General features: G+C 42.0%; 1 protein-coding gene across 4 annotated transcripts in view; it reads left to right on the forward strand.

Moving 5' to 3' along the window:
* MARCHF8 (membrane associated ring-CH-type finger 8) overlaps positions 1–17,695 on the forward strand; it is a 366,422-nt gene that overhangs the window by 174,364 nt on the left and 174,363 nt on the right. For all 4 annotated transcript variants that reach the window (XM_073585849.1, XM_073585847.1, XM_073585846.1 and 1 more), the window contains one exon: positions 1–135. This exon is cut by the window's left edge and continues 20 nt beyond it. In XM_073585849.1, the coding sequence (XP_073441950.1) occupies positions 55–135 (81 nt within the window). In that variant the 5' untranslated portion in view covers positions 1–54. The remainder of the gene's footprint in view (positions 136–17,695) is intronic.

Below are 17,695 nucleotides of genomic sequence, written 5' to 3' on the forward strand. Positions count from 1 at the left end.
AATGGGAGAAATTCGACATATTTCATATATAAAAGATTGAACAGAGAAGCTGTGATGAAAATGCATCAGATGTCGGTGATACCATCCAGAGATGCCACATGCTTCCAGAAAAAGGTCAAAGAAAGAGAAGAACTGGTAAGGGTCAATTGCATAACTTTTTGAAGTAGACCTTGATAAAACTGAGTCCTAAATAGAATTAAGTTCTGAGGTTGACTGGCATTGGTAAGGAAATAGAAAAGTGATTATTCGTATTAGTATTGAACCACTTGGTGGTTGCTTGTATTGAAATTCACATGGTCATGTCTAAGCATGATTTTACTAAGCATCTTGATTAGGCTGGAACACAGTGCAAAGCATCTAGAGCCGCGTTTCCCAAACTCTAGTCCTCATGCCCCCCAACATATCAGGTTTTCAGCATTTCCTTAGTATTGCACTTATGAGATAACTTGCCATTTCTGATGCCTTGATAATAATTCCATTACTTGTGCAATACAAAGGAAATCCTGAAAACATGACCTGTTGGAGGCCATGAGGACTGGAGTTTGAGGAACACTGATCTAGACGTATAAATGAGTAACCTAAAAGCATTATATTTGATCTAAATTTAGTAGGATGCTTCCCATCTAGTTCCAGCAGCTAGGAGGAAAGTTGGGTTAATGGAACCTTATGTATAGTAAACCCTTTGATGAATCGTCCCCATTCTGCAGAAACTGAAGTTTGATAATGCAGCCTAATTAGGGTTCTCGGTGCAGTCTCCATGAGGCTAAATAGCTCAGTGCACTGTTCTGCCCCCTCGATTTGCATGACCTCCACCCACTTCACCATCTCCACTGGTGATTGACAGCACTGGCTTGCTTTGAATGTTTTCTGCAATCACCATTTGAGGAAGGCCGGGATCTGCAAACCCAATGGGTAGAGCGGTGCAGTTTATGTAGGCACACAGAGTTTGATTAATCTTCAGTTTCTGCAGAATGGAGGCAGCGATTAAAACACTAAAAGTGAGATTTTTATAGGGACTAATATTCCCCACAGGCCTATGTGCTTCGTTTACACTGTCCATTTGGGCTGACTGCCTTTAACAAAATGGGTACCTTTTAGAGGGAGAGACGAAAAAGTGGCAAAATACAAAGGAACAGCTGACAGTGAAAAACAATTAATATACATAACAGATTGCAAAGGTGACCACTGGTTATGGCAGCAACAGTTCTTTGTTTTTCAAGAGAAGCATCGCCATGGCAACTGCTTTGTGTTCCACCAGTATTTTCATGGGAGATTCTACATCACCTCGTAACATTCCAGCCACTGTGAACACAAAACAGCCTTTGTACATGGGATCGTGCTGGAACATGTTGCTCATGTGTCCAGGTGAATGGAGGTAGTACGGTCTGTTACATCGCTCTGCTGAGAGGAAGACGCAAAGGAACAATAAAAAGAGCATAAAAGAAGAAATGTTATTTTTAGGATATAATCTATCCATGTGAGGTTTACTGCGTCACAGCAGGTCTAGCCTTTGTACAAATACTTTTATTGAAGACTTGATAACTAAGGTTGTCCATTTGGGAGACAAGTGATCTTCACTAGAGATGATCGAACCCAATCTTAAAAGTTTGGGGTTTGTTCTTGACAGCTAAGGCCTGTTTCACACTTCCGTTTTTGTGTCCGCCAAACGGATCCGTTTCCGTTTTTTTGACGGAAACTGATGCAGACGGATCCGTTTTTAAAAAAACGGATCCGTTTTTTTGACGGATCCGCGGTAACCACTAATGTAAGTCTATGGGACAAAAAAAACGGATCCTGAAAAAAAATGGCGGATCCGTTTTTTTACGGAAACCAACGGATTTTGACGGATTTGAAAAAACGGAAGTGTGAAACAGGCCTAATATCCATTAGTAAGCGCCAAACACAGTGAGAGAGAATTTTTCAGCTCAAAGGTTCAGGATCTTATTGTTTTTCAATTTGGTTCAGGTTTTGGTTTAAGTTCGGGTAAGGTTCAGGTAGGGTACCAGAATTCGAACTTCCACAGGTCATTAAATCCCTAATCTCCACTCCTCCTTTCAAGGTATGCCACCACTCCAAGGCTTTTCTACCCTTTAATGTGCATTTGAACCCTGGGCTTCCATCTAATGACTAGTTTCTGGTTGCGCCTGGGAAATTTGTCAAATTTTCAGGGAAACGAGGTCTCTTCTTTGTCTAGGATGTCCAGAAAGAGTTGGCCAATATTATTAAGATTTAATATACAGCAAAAATGACAAATTGTAGTGCAAATGTAGGTCTGCGCACAGCTGAGGAGATTTGTTGCAAAGATGCAACAAATTTCTTAGGAGGCTAACGCCTGTCAAAGGGTTTTGTCTTTCACCTTTTTGTGTAAATTTGTACTTGCTGGTAAAAGAAAAATAACAAAAGTAGCTCGTAGTAACCCTCCCAAGATCCATCCTATACATAATTGCCCAAGCAGTGGCAGGATTCTTGGAGGGTGACTACAGGTGGTATGTTAATTTTATCATGCCAAGCATACGTTTTCCCCTTTTGACTTTTTGGGTAAACTGCTTTTATAATTACATTGCATTTTCCTCCAGAATGCTATGGATTATGACCGGCATATGAAACTGTGATCTACGTAAATTTCCCCTGTGTTACGACACCTTCCAACGCACTTATTGCACAAATTTCTTATTGCTGTTTGCACTTAATTTAGCCTCATCACTGAAGTTTTTGGAGAGTGTAGCATATGGCCCCTAATTAACCCCTTCACTACCTTGCGACTTTCCTTGTTTACGTTTTCGTTTTTTTTCTACCTTTCCTTCCAGCGCCATAACTTTTTTTTTTTTTTTTTTTTATTTCCATCAATATAGCCATATGATGGCTTGTTTTTTTTTTTCAAAACGAGTTGTACTTTAGAATGGTACCGTTGATTTTAACCGTTTATCGTACTGGAAAACGGGAAAAAAAAATCCAAGTGCAGGGAAATTGCAAAAAGAGTGCAATTCCACAATTGTTTTTAGGGTTTTTTATTTGCCATATTTACTTAATGCTAAAACTGACGTGCCATTATGATTCCCCAGGTCAGTATGAGTACACAGATACCAAACATGTTTTAGGTTCTTTTTTATTTAAGTGGCGATTTAAAAAATCCAAGTTTTGTAAAAAAATCAATAAGTAAATGGCTTATGTCTCCATTTTTCGTGATCTGGGGCTGTGTGAGGGCTTATGTTTTGCGCACCAAGTGGACATTTTTATCTATACCATTTTGGGGTAGATAACTATGTTTTGACCATCTGTTATTGCATTTTATTGAATTGTTGCAGTTGCCAAAATAACATAATAGCAGAATACTGGCTTTCCAATTTTTTTTTCTTGTTATGCTGTTTACTGATCTGTTTAATTTACTTTACATTTTGATAGATCGGACATTTATGAATGCAGCGATACCAAATATGTGCTTTTTTGTGTTTTATTTTGAATGGGGCAAAAGTGGGTGATTTTTACAGTTGTGTGTGTGGTGTTTCAAAAACAATTTTTTTTTTTTTTTAACCTCTCTCTTCAATAGTCCCCTTAGGAGACTTGAGGCTGCGGTCATCCGGGTCAGTGTTCATAGGAGATTCCCAATAACCGGCACGGGGGTCTTCTGCAGACCCCCAGCTGTCATGACAACCCATTGGTGCGCCATGATCACATGACAGGGGCACCGATGGGCGGGTTTTGTGACACGCTTCCATCCAGTGTGTGTTAAATGCCGCTGTCTGTTATTGACAGCGGCATTTATCTTAATAACAGCCACGGGTGGATCTCAGATCCACCTGTGGCTGTTAAATGTACATGACAGGCATTGTGTGTATTTGCTGCATGCCTATATTGCATTGCAGGGTAGGTCGTCTTTTAAATTTTCGCATCCATTAGTAGAAAAACAAGAACTTGTCCAGTCCAGCAGTCTTGAGTGACATTGTTCACATCTCAAAATCACATTTCAGTCACCAACAAAATGGCTCTGCAAAACAACTGTACAAAAGAATACGGGAAGATAAATTTTAGGATTAGATTCCCAGAAGAGGAGGTAGAGGAGTGACACCCAGGGCTGTGGAGTTGGAGTCGGTGCTCATTTTGGTGGAGTCGGAGTTGGAGTCGGTATAAAATGGACCGACTCCGACTCCTAAAATATATAATAAATTGGGTACAGTAGTTCAATGCAGAATGTGCTGAATATTTTTTCATAGGAATTTGGGAAAGTTATGAAATGTCCTATAAATGGCTGTTCTATTCCCTGATCTAAGGCTACATTCACACACAGCGTTTTTCCTGCGTTTTTTGAGGATACATTTTTCAGTTGCAAAAGCAGATCAGCTTTTTAAAAAACTGCATCACCTGAAAGGTTTTTGAGATCATAGATAATGTTTTCAATAGCAAGAGCAGATTAGAAATCTGCTCTATCTATATATCCATATCTGTCTATCCATATCATATCTGTACCAAAAAGAATGAAAGCCGGATAGCACACAGACTAAAGGGGGTTCTACACATAGCGGTATTGCTATAACGTCACCGATTTTGTGACGTTATAGCGATATCGCTATGTGTGATACTTGCCTCCGACCGGCTCCCCCGCTGTACATCGCTGAACGCGCGAGAATGTCCGGCTCCATTTCTCGTCGTCAGCTTCCTGCTGTGATGACGAGCGACGCGTGGACGCGGGCGGACGCCAGGATCGCTGTGTGTGAAAGGTGAGTATTGTGCGCTGCGTTGCTGCTGCATCGCTCTGAGGTCTGTCTGTGTGACAGCTCACTAGCGATCATTTAGCAATGCACCAGCGATCCTGACCGGGTTGGATCGCTGGTGCATCGCTAAAAGTAAAAGGGCCTTAACACTCCTTTTTTTTAGCACCAGTCAGGTACACCTCATAGCTGCCCAAAAGGACGCCCAGGACAGACATTGCTCGTCTTCAGTAACACATCAACATCAATTGATAGTTGGAATAAATAGACTGCATTCACCACCACATCTTCTTAAGGTGCAGGCTTTATTTTCAAGTGTAGGGGTGTGTAGTATGAGGTTCTGCAGCAGCTGAGGTGTGCAGTATGAAATTCTGCAGAACATTGTGAGGTTCTGCCCCCCCCCCCCCAGGTTTGATCCTGGCTACGCCCATAGTGTGAATGTAGCCTGAGGATCTAGGCTTTATCTTAGCTGAGATAAGTCATACAAAGCCATACAAAGCTCTAGAGAGCTCATTTATAAAGGGGGCTTTACACATAGCGATATCGCTAAAGCTTTACTGATTTTGTGATGCAGCAGCGATACCGCTAGCGATATCGCTACATGTGACAATTGCCTACGCCCGCCCACCCCCCCGCTGGTTATCGGTGATCCCGCGAGATCGGCCTGGTCCATTTCTCGTCGTCGGCTTCCTGCTTGCGCCAACGAGCGAGCCATGGGCGCAGGCGGAAGAAGTCATCCTCACTGCGTGTGACGGTATCGACCGCCCACCGCTGCTGCATCGCTAGTGAGATCTGCCTGTTTGGCAGCTCATTAGCGACCATTTAGCGATGCAGCAGAGATCCTGACCGGGTCATATCGTGGTCTGGATCGCTGGTGCATCGCTAAATGTAACGGGGCCTTAAGAGTTTATAAGAATCCTCCACAATTGGCTTCATGTGCTATGATAAAAGATCGGAAGATGATTCTTCTTGCCATAATATATATTTCTGATATGGACTTATCCGAAGCTATTGCGCATCCCTAGTTAGGACGTTATAAGGGTTAAAAGTTGACCAGCAATTTCTCATTTTTCAAACAAAATTTACAAAACCATTTTTTTTAGGGACCACCTCACATTTGTAGTGAGTTTAGGGGGTCAGTATAACAGAAAAACTGCACCCCTCAAGATGCTCAAAACCACATTCAAGAAGTTTATCAACCCTTGAGGTGCTTCACGAGAGCTAAAGAAATGTGGACGGAAAAAAATGAACATTTTACTTTTTTCACAAAAGATTTACTTTGGAGCCAAACTTTTTTATTTTCACAAGGGTATCAGGACAAAATGGAACACAAAACTTGATGTGCAATTTCTCCTAGTACGCCGATACCCAGTATGTGGGGAAAGCCACTGTTTGGGCACATGGCAGGGCTCAGAAGGGAGGGAGCACCGTTTGAGTTTTTGAATACAAAATTGCCTGGAATCAATAGCGCGCGCCGTGTCTCATTTCGAGATCCCCTAATGTGCCTAAACAGTGGAAACTGTCATGAACTCATTTTCTGCTCCACCAGTTGAGAGTTCCCCTTCCGTTCTCCCTCTGGTGGTGACAGGAGGTAGTGCGGTTGGTTTAAGTGGTAGTGATCTGCCACCTGATGAGGAAAATAACGATTGGATCTCTGGAGTATCAGACTTGGATATAAGACAGCTGACGCCCTATCCGGGTGCTGGTGATTGTCTGCTTCTCAGTTCCTGGACTTGAGCTCTCTTCCAGTCTTCTCAAGGTAAGTTTGTTTTTTGCTATTGTTCACACTTGCGCTTGTTGGTCAATTCATTTTTTTGTGTAATCAGCCTGCCCCTGCTGGGGCTATGCTGAAATTCCACTCCTATTAATCAGTATTTGCCAATCTGCTTTTTGTCCCTTATTAGATTGAAATATTCTGAGACAGAGCAAAAAAAAGGCCAGAGTGCTGATATAGGTTTAGAAGTCTAGTGACTTCAGGGTTAATTTTGCTATCAGAAGTGTTGGACAATATTTTTGTAGGATTTTTTTGGCAGATTACAGACAGTGTCTTTCCTTTTCTGTCTTTTTTAGGTAGCCGGGCCCCATCATTTGCTCAGCCTATTTTCCTGCCTTTGTTTGTATTTTCATCTTGTTTCACCATCAATACATGTGGGGGGCTGTCTTTCCTTTGGGGTCTGCTCTGGGGCAGTTAGTTTTCCTCTTTTCCTGCTTTAGGCTTATGTAGTTCTCCGTTTGTGACGAGGCGTCTAGGACCAATGTAGGAACGCTCCACGACTGCTGCTAGTTGTGCGGTTAAGATCCGGGATCTGCAATCTGCATAGTTACCAACTTCTCTGGTTTTCTGAGACTTAGCTTGTTGTCTTTTTTTTCCTCCTCGGTTTCCCATTCATAACAGGAAACCCCCCAATTCTAACTCCAACCCTAACTCCAACACACCCCTAACCCTAATCCAACCAGAACCCTAACCCCAACACACCCCTAACCCTAATCTCAACCCTAACCATAACCCTAACCCTAACACACCCCTAACCCTAATCACAACTCTAACCTTAGCCCAACCCTACCCGTAGCCCAACCCTATCCATAGCTCAACCCTAGCCCAACCCTAATCCTAGCCCTAACTTTAGCCCAACCCTAACTCTAATGGAAAAATGGAAATAAATACATATTTTTAATTTTATTATTGTTACCGAAGGGGATGGTAAAGGGGGGGTTTGAGTTTACTATTTTTTTTTTTTTTTTTGATCACTGTGATTAATGTCTATCACAGTGATCAAAATGAACCAGTAGGAAAAATTTCCTATTGGTGCCGGCTGGCAGATCTTGGCAGGTACACTGCGCATGCACCCGCCATTTTCTCCCGGAGTAACGCCGGTGGCCCGGGGGACTTCAAGGGGTTACATGGACTCTGGGGGTATTGTGGACCCCATTTCTCTCTCCTCTGATGTGCGATCACATCTGATATCAGGAACAAAAAAAAATAAGAATTACTTGAATTTCTGAAAGAGCAAACATTTTATAATTCTTTGAACAGCATGCATGGAGAAAAAGTGTACTTGGTCTGGTTTGGGGGGTAAATGGCCCGGTCGGTGTTAAACTGGTTAATGGTGAATAAAAAGTATTTACAAAAAATACATTTCAGGGGTGGGGATATTTTTTTCTTTAACAACATTATTAGTATCGTCTAATAAACCTACGGAGTGTTGGGATCATTGTATTTGGGAAAGTCTGCAGACAAGTGTGCTGTGCTATGGATAACTCTCGCTTTAGAAGTCGTATGTGAGGAACAAAGGGAAGCAGCGGAGACTGGCACGGAGGTTACTGATAATTCAGGTAAGGTCCACCAGAAAATTGTTGAATACTAAAAAGGTCTTCCATTGTTTTCTTCCCTTCGTTGGCTAGAACCTGATGTTACAGCATCACTAACGTTGTTGGCAGGATATCTCATCAGCTTTGTAAGCAGAACAATGTATATAATAACAGTACCGTGAAACCTAATCAATAGGAGTCTAGAAAAGCAGAAATTTGTTATGAGTGACAACTCTGCCTGCCATATATCATTTTGCTAAATAATGCCTTTATGGAATACAAAGGCCGATAATAAAGTCAGCGGGATGGGTGTGTGCTTTTTATAGCCATAAATAGTGGTAAGGTTATTTCTACTTCTTTTTTAATTATAATATTTTATAAAATGTTAGACCTTACCCAAGTATCGGATGTTCCACTTTATGTGAACAGACACCAAAAGTGGAATTACCATCATATGTTTAGATAGAAAAATAACGCCAAAAATAGTGGAGAGTCTAGCATTCTTCATTTGCAGAAAGACTGATTTTAACTCTCAACACAGCTACTGGTCCACAAGGTGAGTCTTGCATCTGTTGGCCAATTATGACTTCTCCTGGTAATTGCCATAGGGGTAAAGCTTGGTCTTATGATTTTTTTTCTGGTATTTACCAAAGGAGTAAATTCTGGTCTTGTGATTTTTCTGGTCTTTACCAAAAGGGGTTTAATAAATACTGACATAAAAACTGAGCTAAATACAATAAAAACATAGGGGAAACACACTCGACAAATAGATGTGTTAAACCAACAGAAAACACCCAGAGTGCTACACTCTGGGTGTTTTCTCATGAAGAAAAATATTTTATCGATGTCAAAAAGAGCAATGAGCAAAAATGTTTACCAAAAAACAATACTCCAATGGAGTGGTACTAAAGCACATATGGATATATGTCATAATAGATTTATCAAAAGGTCACGTGCAAGATGCGTATATACAAAAATATATAAACTGGTAAATAGAGCCCTTGGCAAAAAGTACCCTAAGTCATACATGCAAAATGCTGAGACTACCTGTTAAATAGAGGGAAGCCATAGTGTACTTACATCAAAATGATGTGCCAGTAAAAAAGGCTTAAGGTGCATGTGCTCTGGTCGACCAGCCCCAACGCACCTTTAACCCACAGGCTTCGTCAGGGGTGTAGATATCAAGGTAATAATGCAGAGCAGCCTAAAGATATACCCCTGAGAATCCTGTTAGGCACGCCTACTTGGAAAAGATCATGAAAAATTCCTACAAGAAAAAGGGCAAATTTTCTCTTGAACCGGGTGGTGGATTTAAATGAAGTACTGCATCATTAGTAAAACAGCAGAAATAAAAAATAAAATAAGGGGAAAAAACTGGACACTTTTCACCTGGTGACGGGTTTTCTTCAACATGAAGATGATGGCAAGGGTCATACATTTATTCTAAACCCCCCAAAAAACAATCATCAGTGATTGATGCTTTTTATTGGCTTTCCACTTTGGCTCGTTCGGTAATGATCTTCAGTTAGGTACCACCCTATGTGACTTCCATATGCCCTAATCCATGGATTAATGGCAGTTATAAGGGCTTACTGTGTTGCTGGCAGAAGGACTCTCCCCAGTATACCCTGTTTTGCAATATAATTTGGATCCTTATTGTTCCTGTCCTCTCTTCATGTACATTTTATACATAATCTGTAAGGACATACACTACCGTTCAAATGTTTGGGGTCACCCAGACAATGTTGCGTTTTCCATGAAAACTCATACTTTTATTAATCAAATGAGTTGCCAAATTAATTTAAAATCTAGTCCAGACATTGACACGGTTCGAAGAAAAAAAAGATTTTTATTTGAAATAATAATTTTCTCCTTCAAACTTTGCTTTTGTCAAAGAATGCTCCCTTTGCAGCAATTACAGCATTGCAGACCTTTGGCATTCTAGCAGTTAATTTGCTGAGGTAATCTGGAGAAATTTCACCCCATGCTTCCAGAAGCCCCACCCACAAGTTGGTTTGGCTTGATGGGCACTATTTGCATACCATACGGTCAAACTGCTCCCACAGCGGCTCAATGGGGTTGAGATCTGGTGACTGCGCTGGCCACTCCATTACAGATAGAATACCAGCTGCCTGCTTCTTCCCTAAATAGTTCTTGCATAATTTGGAGGTGTGCTTTGGGTCATTGTCCTGTGGTAGGATGAAATTGGCTCCAATCAAGCGCTGTCCACAGGGTATGGCATGGCATTGCAAAATGGAGTGATAGCCTTCCTTATTCAGAATCCCTTTTACCTTGTACAAATATCCCACTTTACCAGCACCAAAGCAACCCCAGACCATCACATTACCTCCACCATGCTTGACAGATGATGTCAGGCACTCTTCCAGTATCTTTTCAGTTGTTCTGCATCTCATAAATGTTCTTATGTGTGATCCAAACACCTCAAACTTGGTTTTCTGTGTCCATAACACCTCTGTCCAATGTCTGTGTTCTTTTGCCCATATTAGTCTTTTCCTTTTGTTAGCCAGTCTCAGATATGAAGGCCAGCATCCCGGAGTCGCCTCTTCACTGTAGACGTTGACACTGGCGTTTTTTACGTGTACTATTTAATGAAGCTGCCAGTTGAGGACCTGTGAGGCGTTGATTTCTCAAACTACAGACTCTAATGTACTTGTCTTGTTGCTCAGTTGTGCAGCGGGGCCTCCCACTTCCCTCTCTACTCTGGTTAGAGCCTGTTTGTGCTCTCCTCTGAAGGGAGTAGTACACACCGTTGTAGGAAATCTTCAGTTTCTTGGCAATTTCTCGCATGGAATAGCCTTCATTTCTAAGAACAAGAATAGACTGTCGAGTTTTACAGAAGTTATTTTTTTTCTGGCCATTTTGAGAGTTTAATGGAACCAACAAATGTAATGCTCCAGATTCTCAACTAGCTCAAAGGAAGGTCAGGTTTATAGCTTCTCTAATCAGCCAAACTGTTTTCAGCTGTGCTAACATACTTGCACAAGGATTTTCAAGGGTATTTTAACCATCCATTAGCCTTCTTACATAGTTAGCAAACACAAAGTACCATAAGAACACTGGAGTGATGGTTGTTAGAAATGGGCCTCTATACATCTATGAAGATATTGCAGTACAAATCAGACGTTTGCAGCTAGAATAGTCATTTACACTCTATACATTGTTAATGTGGTATTTCTGAATCATTTAATGTTGGCTTCATTGGAAAAAAACTGTGCTTTTCTTTCAAAAATAAGGAAATTTCTAAGTGACCCTAAACTTTTGAACAGTAGTATATCACAGAAATGAGTCCTTCTTTAATATAGATAACAGGAGATGAGAATCCCATGGAGCGCATTTGTTCATGTCTTTAATTTTTTTTTATCAAACAGAGAAATACCGTACTTGAAGAACTGCTAGTTTTCTGTACACGTTATGATTATACTAGTCAACATTCGTGTCTTGGAGGAAATTACAGGAGAACTATTTCATTATTTTTAGCCTCGTCTCAGGGCTGCCCCAGTGTGATCTTATCATCTAGTAGTGTCAGACGGCAATTTAGTTAATTAATAGGTCTGCAAATAAAGGCTTGAGTCTATACAGAGCGTATTGTGCATGCCAATGAAGCTCAACTGCTATTTCTGGACATATTTTTTTCCGTCTCTTGTGTGGTCTTTTGCAAAATATTAGAATGTATCTTTAGCCTTGATTCACTTTTTAGTAATACACTAGATGGAAGCCCATCGTGAGGGCGGTAATGTCATGATGGGGGCAGTCTTTGCAGCGTTGAGAGCAAGAGGCTGCGCATGGCGTATACAGTGTGTGTGTATGTAGTGCGTACAGCATATACAGAGTGTGTGTGGTGCATGCGGCATATACAGATTGTGTGTGGTGCAACGGTGTTCCGCTTGTGCTACCACGCAAGAGGCTGGTGCCACCAGCAGTTTCCATATTGAGACACCCATCACTTGGTTGTCCCAATATGGCGGTTGGTGAACTTCCGCCGCTTGGAATTCTGGGATCCGGACACATCTGGACGGAACAGGATGTGAAGACATTACAAGGTAAGTATTAATACATGAGCACTTTGTCTCACAGGTGTGCTTTATGGATCATTGGTTGCCAAACTACGATCATCAGAAACCTAAGAGGTGCATTGTGCTGGGAGCAGAAGTATAGGGCAGGAGAAGAATGGTCTCACTTGTTTGTTATAAGAGTTTTGTATAGGTCTTGGTCATCAGCATAAAATGGGATTGGTAATTTACGCTATGAGGTCAGGGAAATCTCATACATTAGTTCATTGTACAATTGTTGCTGAGCATTTAACATGTTGTAGATCAAGGTTCCTCTGAATTCAATTGACCTGGAAGACACAAACGGGAGACACCTTCATTGCATATTCCTCCTCTTCTTTAAGATGAAGTGCTCCCTTTTGCACCTGAACACCAAGCCTCGCTGACAGAAACCGTTACAGATAGTTGAGTGTTTCACCAAGGAGAATCAGGAGGACATGATGAACTGTGTTGACTTTCTTCCTACATAATAAGCAGCATGAGCTCACAGGAGGTCACTGTTGGGTCATGTCACCTAGTGGACAGAAAACTTTTATGGTTATGGCAATGCCTTTTTCAAGCATATGTATTGGCACAATGATATCTTTGACCAACTCATTAACCCAAATTTAGGTATCATTTATCAATGTCAGTCCTAAAAAGGACACCTCTGTTACCGGGTATCACTCTAGTCACTCTAGTTGTATCAAAGACAAGTACTTCTCCACAGAATGTGATGAGATGGTTCTCGCTCATAAATCTAGTGATACTTGGTCACTGCTATCAGAGCGTCTCTGGTACAGGACTGACAGATTGTGTGTGTCTCTCTCATAATTATATTAAGGCACATATGTTTACACAGTAGCCCACTGCAGTTTGGTGCAGGAGGTGCTTAACTGCCAGATGAGCCCTATACAGCCACTGATTCATCATGGTAAGTGGCAGATGATCAGTGTTAAGTAATCCAATCACTGAGGGAAAGATTCACAGTCTGATAAATATGATACAAAGAACACATGGGCTAGAGCCAGAAATCCTGTAGACTACCAAGGTGGTCCCTATGATAAGTACAGCATTGCCCATAACTTGAAGTTCCATGTACACATGTACCTGTGATATTTCATAATGATCAAGGCTACAGTATTAAAGAATCTGGAAAGGCTTGTGCAGAATGCTATATGACAGCACAAGGTCCTTGTAAGATCCATATGGTGCCCGCTTGGATACTGTACACATGATAATTTATGCTAGGATTCTTTCACTGTTGGATTTTTATGGAATGAAAAATAAGAAAAAATATCCATATGTCTCCTTATGAAATCAGTCATGGGCATCCAAGGCTTATTGATGCACATGGAGAGCGAAGGCTAGGTTGTCTGATCCGATCCCACAGAAGAGCTGCTGGAACAAAGATTGACACAGATAATGCTGGTTCTGATGGAAATTACACATTGTGTTGGAAGAAAATGAACTGATCTGATTAGTCACATTCTTTTTTATATCCTGTAGAGAGGCCTTGTGTGTCACTTAAAGACACACTCCCATCAACGTTTTATTGCCGTAATATTTATTTTTACTCCTTTGTATAGCACCATTAATTCCACAGTGCTTTACATACATTATCGACACTGTCCCCGATGGGGCTCACAATCTAGAATCCCGATCAGTATGTCTTTGGAATATATTGCAATCATCATATTATACAGCACTGTGTGCTTACAATTGCTAATTTTGCCTTGCTACACAGCTATTTTTTCTCTTTTCTCTACTCTGTAGAAACAGGAAGTCTCTTGTCCTCGAATTTATCATTCCCCTCTTCAACTCCTGACCTAGCTGCTCTCTCCCCACCCTCCCCTGCCAGGGACTTTTGCAATGACTTCTGACTAATGCAGTGAAAATTGACCTCCCATCTCTACATAGAGCTTAGAAGGATTCAGCTAGTCTGTTATTAATCATGTGATGTCAATAGACTTAATGGAAGCCCTGGACATTTTTTTGATAGTTGGTCTCCCGCTGGCCAGCACGCAGGCGGGAGACCAGCGAGCAGGAGCTTGTAACCAAGGTAAACAGTGGGTTTCTAAGCGCCGTGCGGCGCTTAGAAACCCTCTGTGTACCTTAATTACCAGCGCGCTGATGCAGGGAGCAGGTAACCAAGGTAAACAGCGGGTTTTTAAGCGCCGCGGCTTTCCACAACGATCAGCGATACACGGCAGTGGGGCTGGTCGCTGATAGTTGTCACACAGCGATCTTGCTGGTGAGATCGCTGTTGCATCACAAAACTTGTGACTCGGCAGTGATCTCGCTAGCGAGATCGCTGTGTGTGACAGGGGCTTTAGATGACATTTCTGATTCTTTTCACTGTCTGAAATCTTGCAGAGAGCACCTGGCTGTGGTTGGTTTATGGTGAAATTATGTTCTTTCCACTTCTGGCTTATGGCCCCAATATTATTGCTCACTAGAGTCTTCAGTAGTTTACAAATTCTTCTGTAACCAATGCCATCAGTATTTTGCAATAATTAGGTTGCAAAGGTCTTGAGACAGCTCACTGGTTTTACTTATCATGAGATGTTCCTTGTTTGGCACCTTGTAATGAGACACCTTTTATAGGCCATCATTTGAAGCAGCTGACTTTATTTTTCACTAAGTGGCAGGATTGCTTCATAATTAGATAGATTTCAGTTGGTGCTATGACTTGCCATGGCTTTTTGCATCTTTTTCTTCATGTATTCAATAATTTTTCCCTGTGTAATTTCTCCTTATTACACATACCTTAATTTATGGACATCTATGGTTTGATCACTTTGCCTGTGTGGATTGGATGGGTTGTTACCGGCATCTGGTGAGAATTGTCAATAACACCTTTAGAAATATATTAACTTAGAAAATTGGTGGTGTCCAAAACTTATTTCACCCGCTGTATGTCTAAGGGCCCCGTCACACATAGCGACTCACCAGCGATTCCGACAACGATATCAACTTGTCGGGATCGCTGGTGAGTCGCTACATGATCGCTGTTGAGCTGTCAGACAGCTTCACCAGCGATGAGCACCAGCAACGCCGAGCGCGCGGCGTTGCTGTGTACTTTAGTTACCAGCGCGCTGATGCAGGGAGCTGGTAACTAAGGTACACATCAGGTTTCTAAGGGGCGTGCATCACTTAGAAACCCGATGTGTACCTTGTTTACCAGCTCCCTGCATCAGCGCGCTGGTAACTAAGGTACACATCGGGTTTCTAAGCACCGCCCGGTGCTTAGAAACCCTGCGTTTACCTTAGTTACCAGTGTGCTGATCGCTGGTCTCCCACCTGTCACATGCAGCGATGCGTGCTGGCCAGCAGGAGACCAGAGATCAAAAAAATGTCCTGGCTATTCCAGGACGATCAGCGATAACCGGCAGGGGGGCTGGTCGCTGGTAAGTGTCACAAAACTTGTGACTCAGCATGTGTGACGGGGGCTTAACTCTCTTCAGAGAAAAACAGTTTATTAGCTGCAGGGGACCGAGCCGCAATGGAGACTAGTTGGACTGACGTGTCCCCAGCAACTTCTCCCCACCCGCTGCTTTGGTGTGGACAGGTCTCTCCCTATGTGAATGTATAAGGAGAGTCCTTTTTTTCAATGAGAAGACTAGCATTGGAAAATACAAAAAATTAGTAAAGCTGCAAAACTGTAAAAAGGTAAATAATTGTTAATTTACAGTATAGTTTAGGTTGGAGAAATTTGAAGGAAATCTGTGCTGTATTAAGGAATGATAACCGGCAAAAAAAGCTATTCAGTGTGTAATTAGTAATAAATCCCTAATTGGACTGTCATCATAGAGATGAAATGTCACAGTCAATTGTCAATTTCTCCACTTTTGGATATGATTCAGTTCTCTCCGATTAGCCGGGAACCAGCTCAATTTCATATGTGACAATCATCTCAGAAAAGCTAAATATGCATGTGTCTGTCGATACTTGGCCACTCAAACTTCTGGGTTACATCCAAACTGGGAACGTTTTTCCTGGGCAATAGACTCGTTAGATGATTATTTTCAATTATGTTTTTGAGAGCCATCTTGGAAATAATAGTTTTAAAACTTATACCGAACAAAAAAGGTAATTCTATGAGTGAAATTGGGTCAGTCATTAAAAATTTCATATGTACAGTATATTAACGTTTTAATGGAAAGTAATTTTGCTTCACATGAGAACAGAAGTACACAAATAAAGATTAAAGGAGTTTTTGGCTTTGGACAGTTTCTGCTTGTTCTTTGACAGCAAGATGATCACAAAGTGTCGGCTTGCAGGGACCTCCAGCAATCTCAGAAACCTGACCGTATGGCCCCAATTCATTAAGACTGGTGTTTCATAAGCCCATCTTAATGAGGGGCATGCAGGAATAAGATGCGCTGAATTCTTTAAGAGGCGCATGATTTCAGCACATCTTATAAGTAGCTTGTGCTTTGCCAGAAATGTTACTCCAGTCAGGGACTGGAGTAATAATTTCTGGCATAACAAATGGCTTCTCTTTTCATTAAATTGAAGGATGGGCTTTGCCACGCCCCATCCTGCCCCAGCTCCTCCTCAGCTATACCCAGTTTGGCAGAAGTGCCTGAAACTGTCAAAAGTTGCAACATTTTTGTGGAAATTCACGTTTTAAAAATTTTTTAACTCTTCAAATTTTTATACTAGGTTTTTTAGCCCTAGTTTTTTTGCGTTGGCACTTTGATGAATCGGGCCTAAAGATTCAATTCATCAAAGCTTTTTCATTAGAATTGTGGCATAAAAAGCTGTGAAAAGTCACAAAATGTTTCCGCAATGTGAGTTTGCGCCATTTTCATAGTACAGGGTCTGAGGACGCAGCGCATAGATAACGGTAAGTATGACTTGGTGCTGATAGTGCCCTCTTCATTCTCCAGATATTCCAGTTTGATAGACTCAAAATAAAAGAGATATACATGTTCGAACATGCATTTTAATGTCACTGTTCTTAAAACATTTTATATAGAAGTTGAAGTATGAATTATTAGCCCTAAGGCTGCTTTCATACATCCGGCTTTTTGAATCCGGCACGATGCGGCGAAAAGTGTGAAAACCGGATCCGGAATTGGATCTGGTTTTGGCACATAGAATTTAATGATCGCCGCATCGTGCCGGATGGACATGCGGCGCCTCCGTTTTTAGCCGGAAGCGTAAAATCTGCGTCAGCAAAAAACGTTGCCTGCAACGTTTTTTTGCAGCGCCGGAACGGCTTTTTCAACAGCACATGCGTGGACACTGTGAGTTTTAACCCACAAGTGCCCGGCGAGCGTGCGTGTATCTCTCCCCCCCCCCCCCCCCCCCCTGCATACCGCTGCCTCTCTCGACCCTGGTGCGGCTCCTTTAAATGCTTCCCAACCGGATCAGGCGCCGCATCTGCATCCGGTGTCACCGCTGCAGGCCTGATCCGGCGGTACAGCTTTTCGCCGCACACCGCCGCACCCCTGACATGGATGTGTGAAAGCAGCCTAAGTGTCTCCTAGCCGTGAATATCTCAGCCAAGTAGCACTTTGTGCCCTCTGTACAGCGCCGTTGACTCTACCTCATTGTCTGTAATATGCAAATAAAGTCCGTGGAGCCTCATTTAAGAGTCTCAAACACAGGACTAGCCAGATC

This window comes from Dendrobates tinctorius, unplaced genomic scaffold (genome assembly GCF_039654945.1).
Source record: "Dendrobates tinctorius isolate UK_male_01 unplaced genomic scaffold, ASM3965494v1 ptg000089l, whole genome shotgun sequence".
Classification (NCBI taxonomy): domain Eukaryota; kingdom Metazoa; phylum Chordata; class Amphibia; order Anura; family Dendrobatidae; genus Dendrobates; species Dendrobates tinctorius.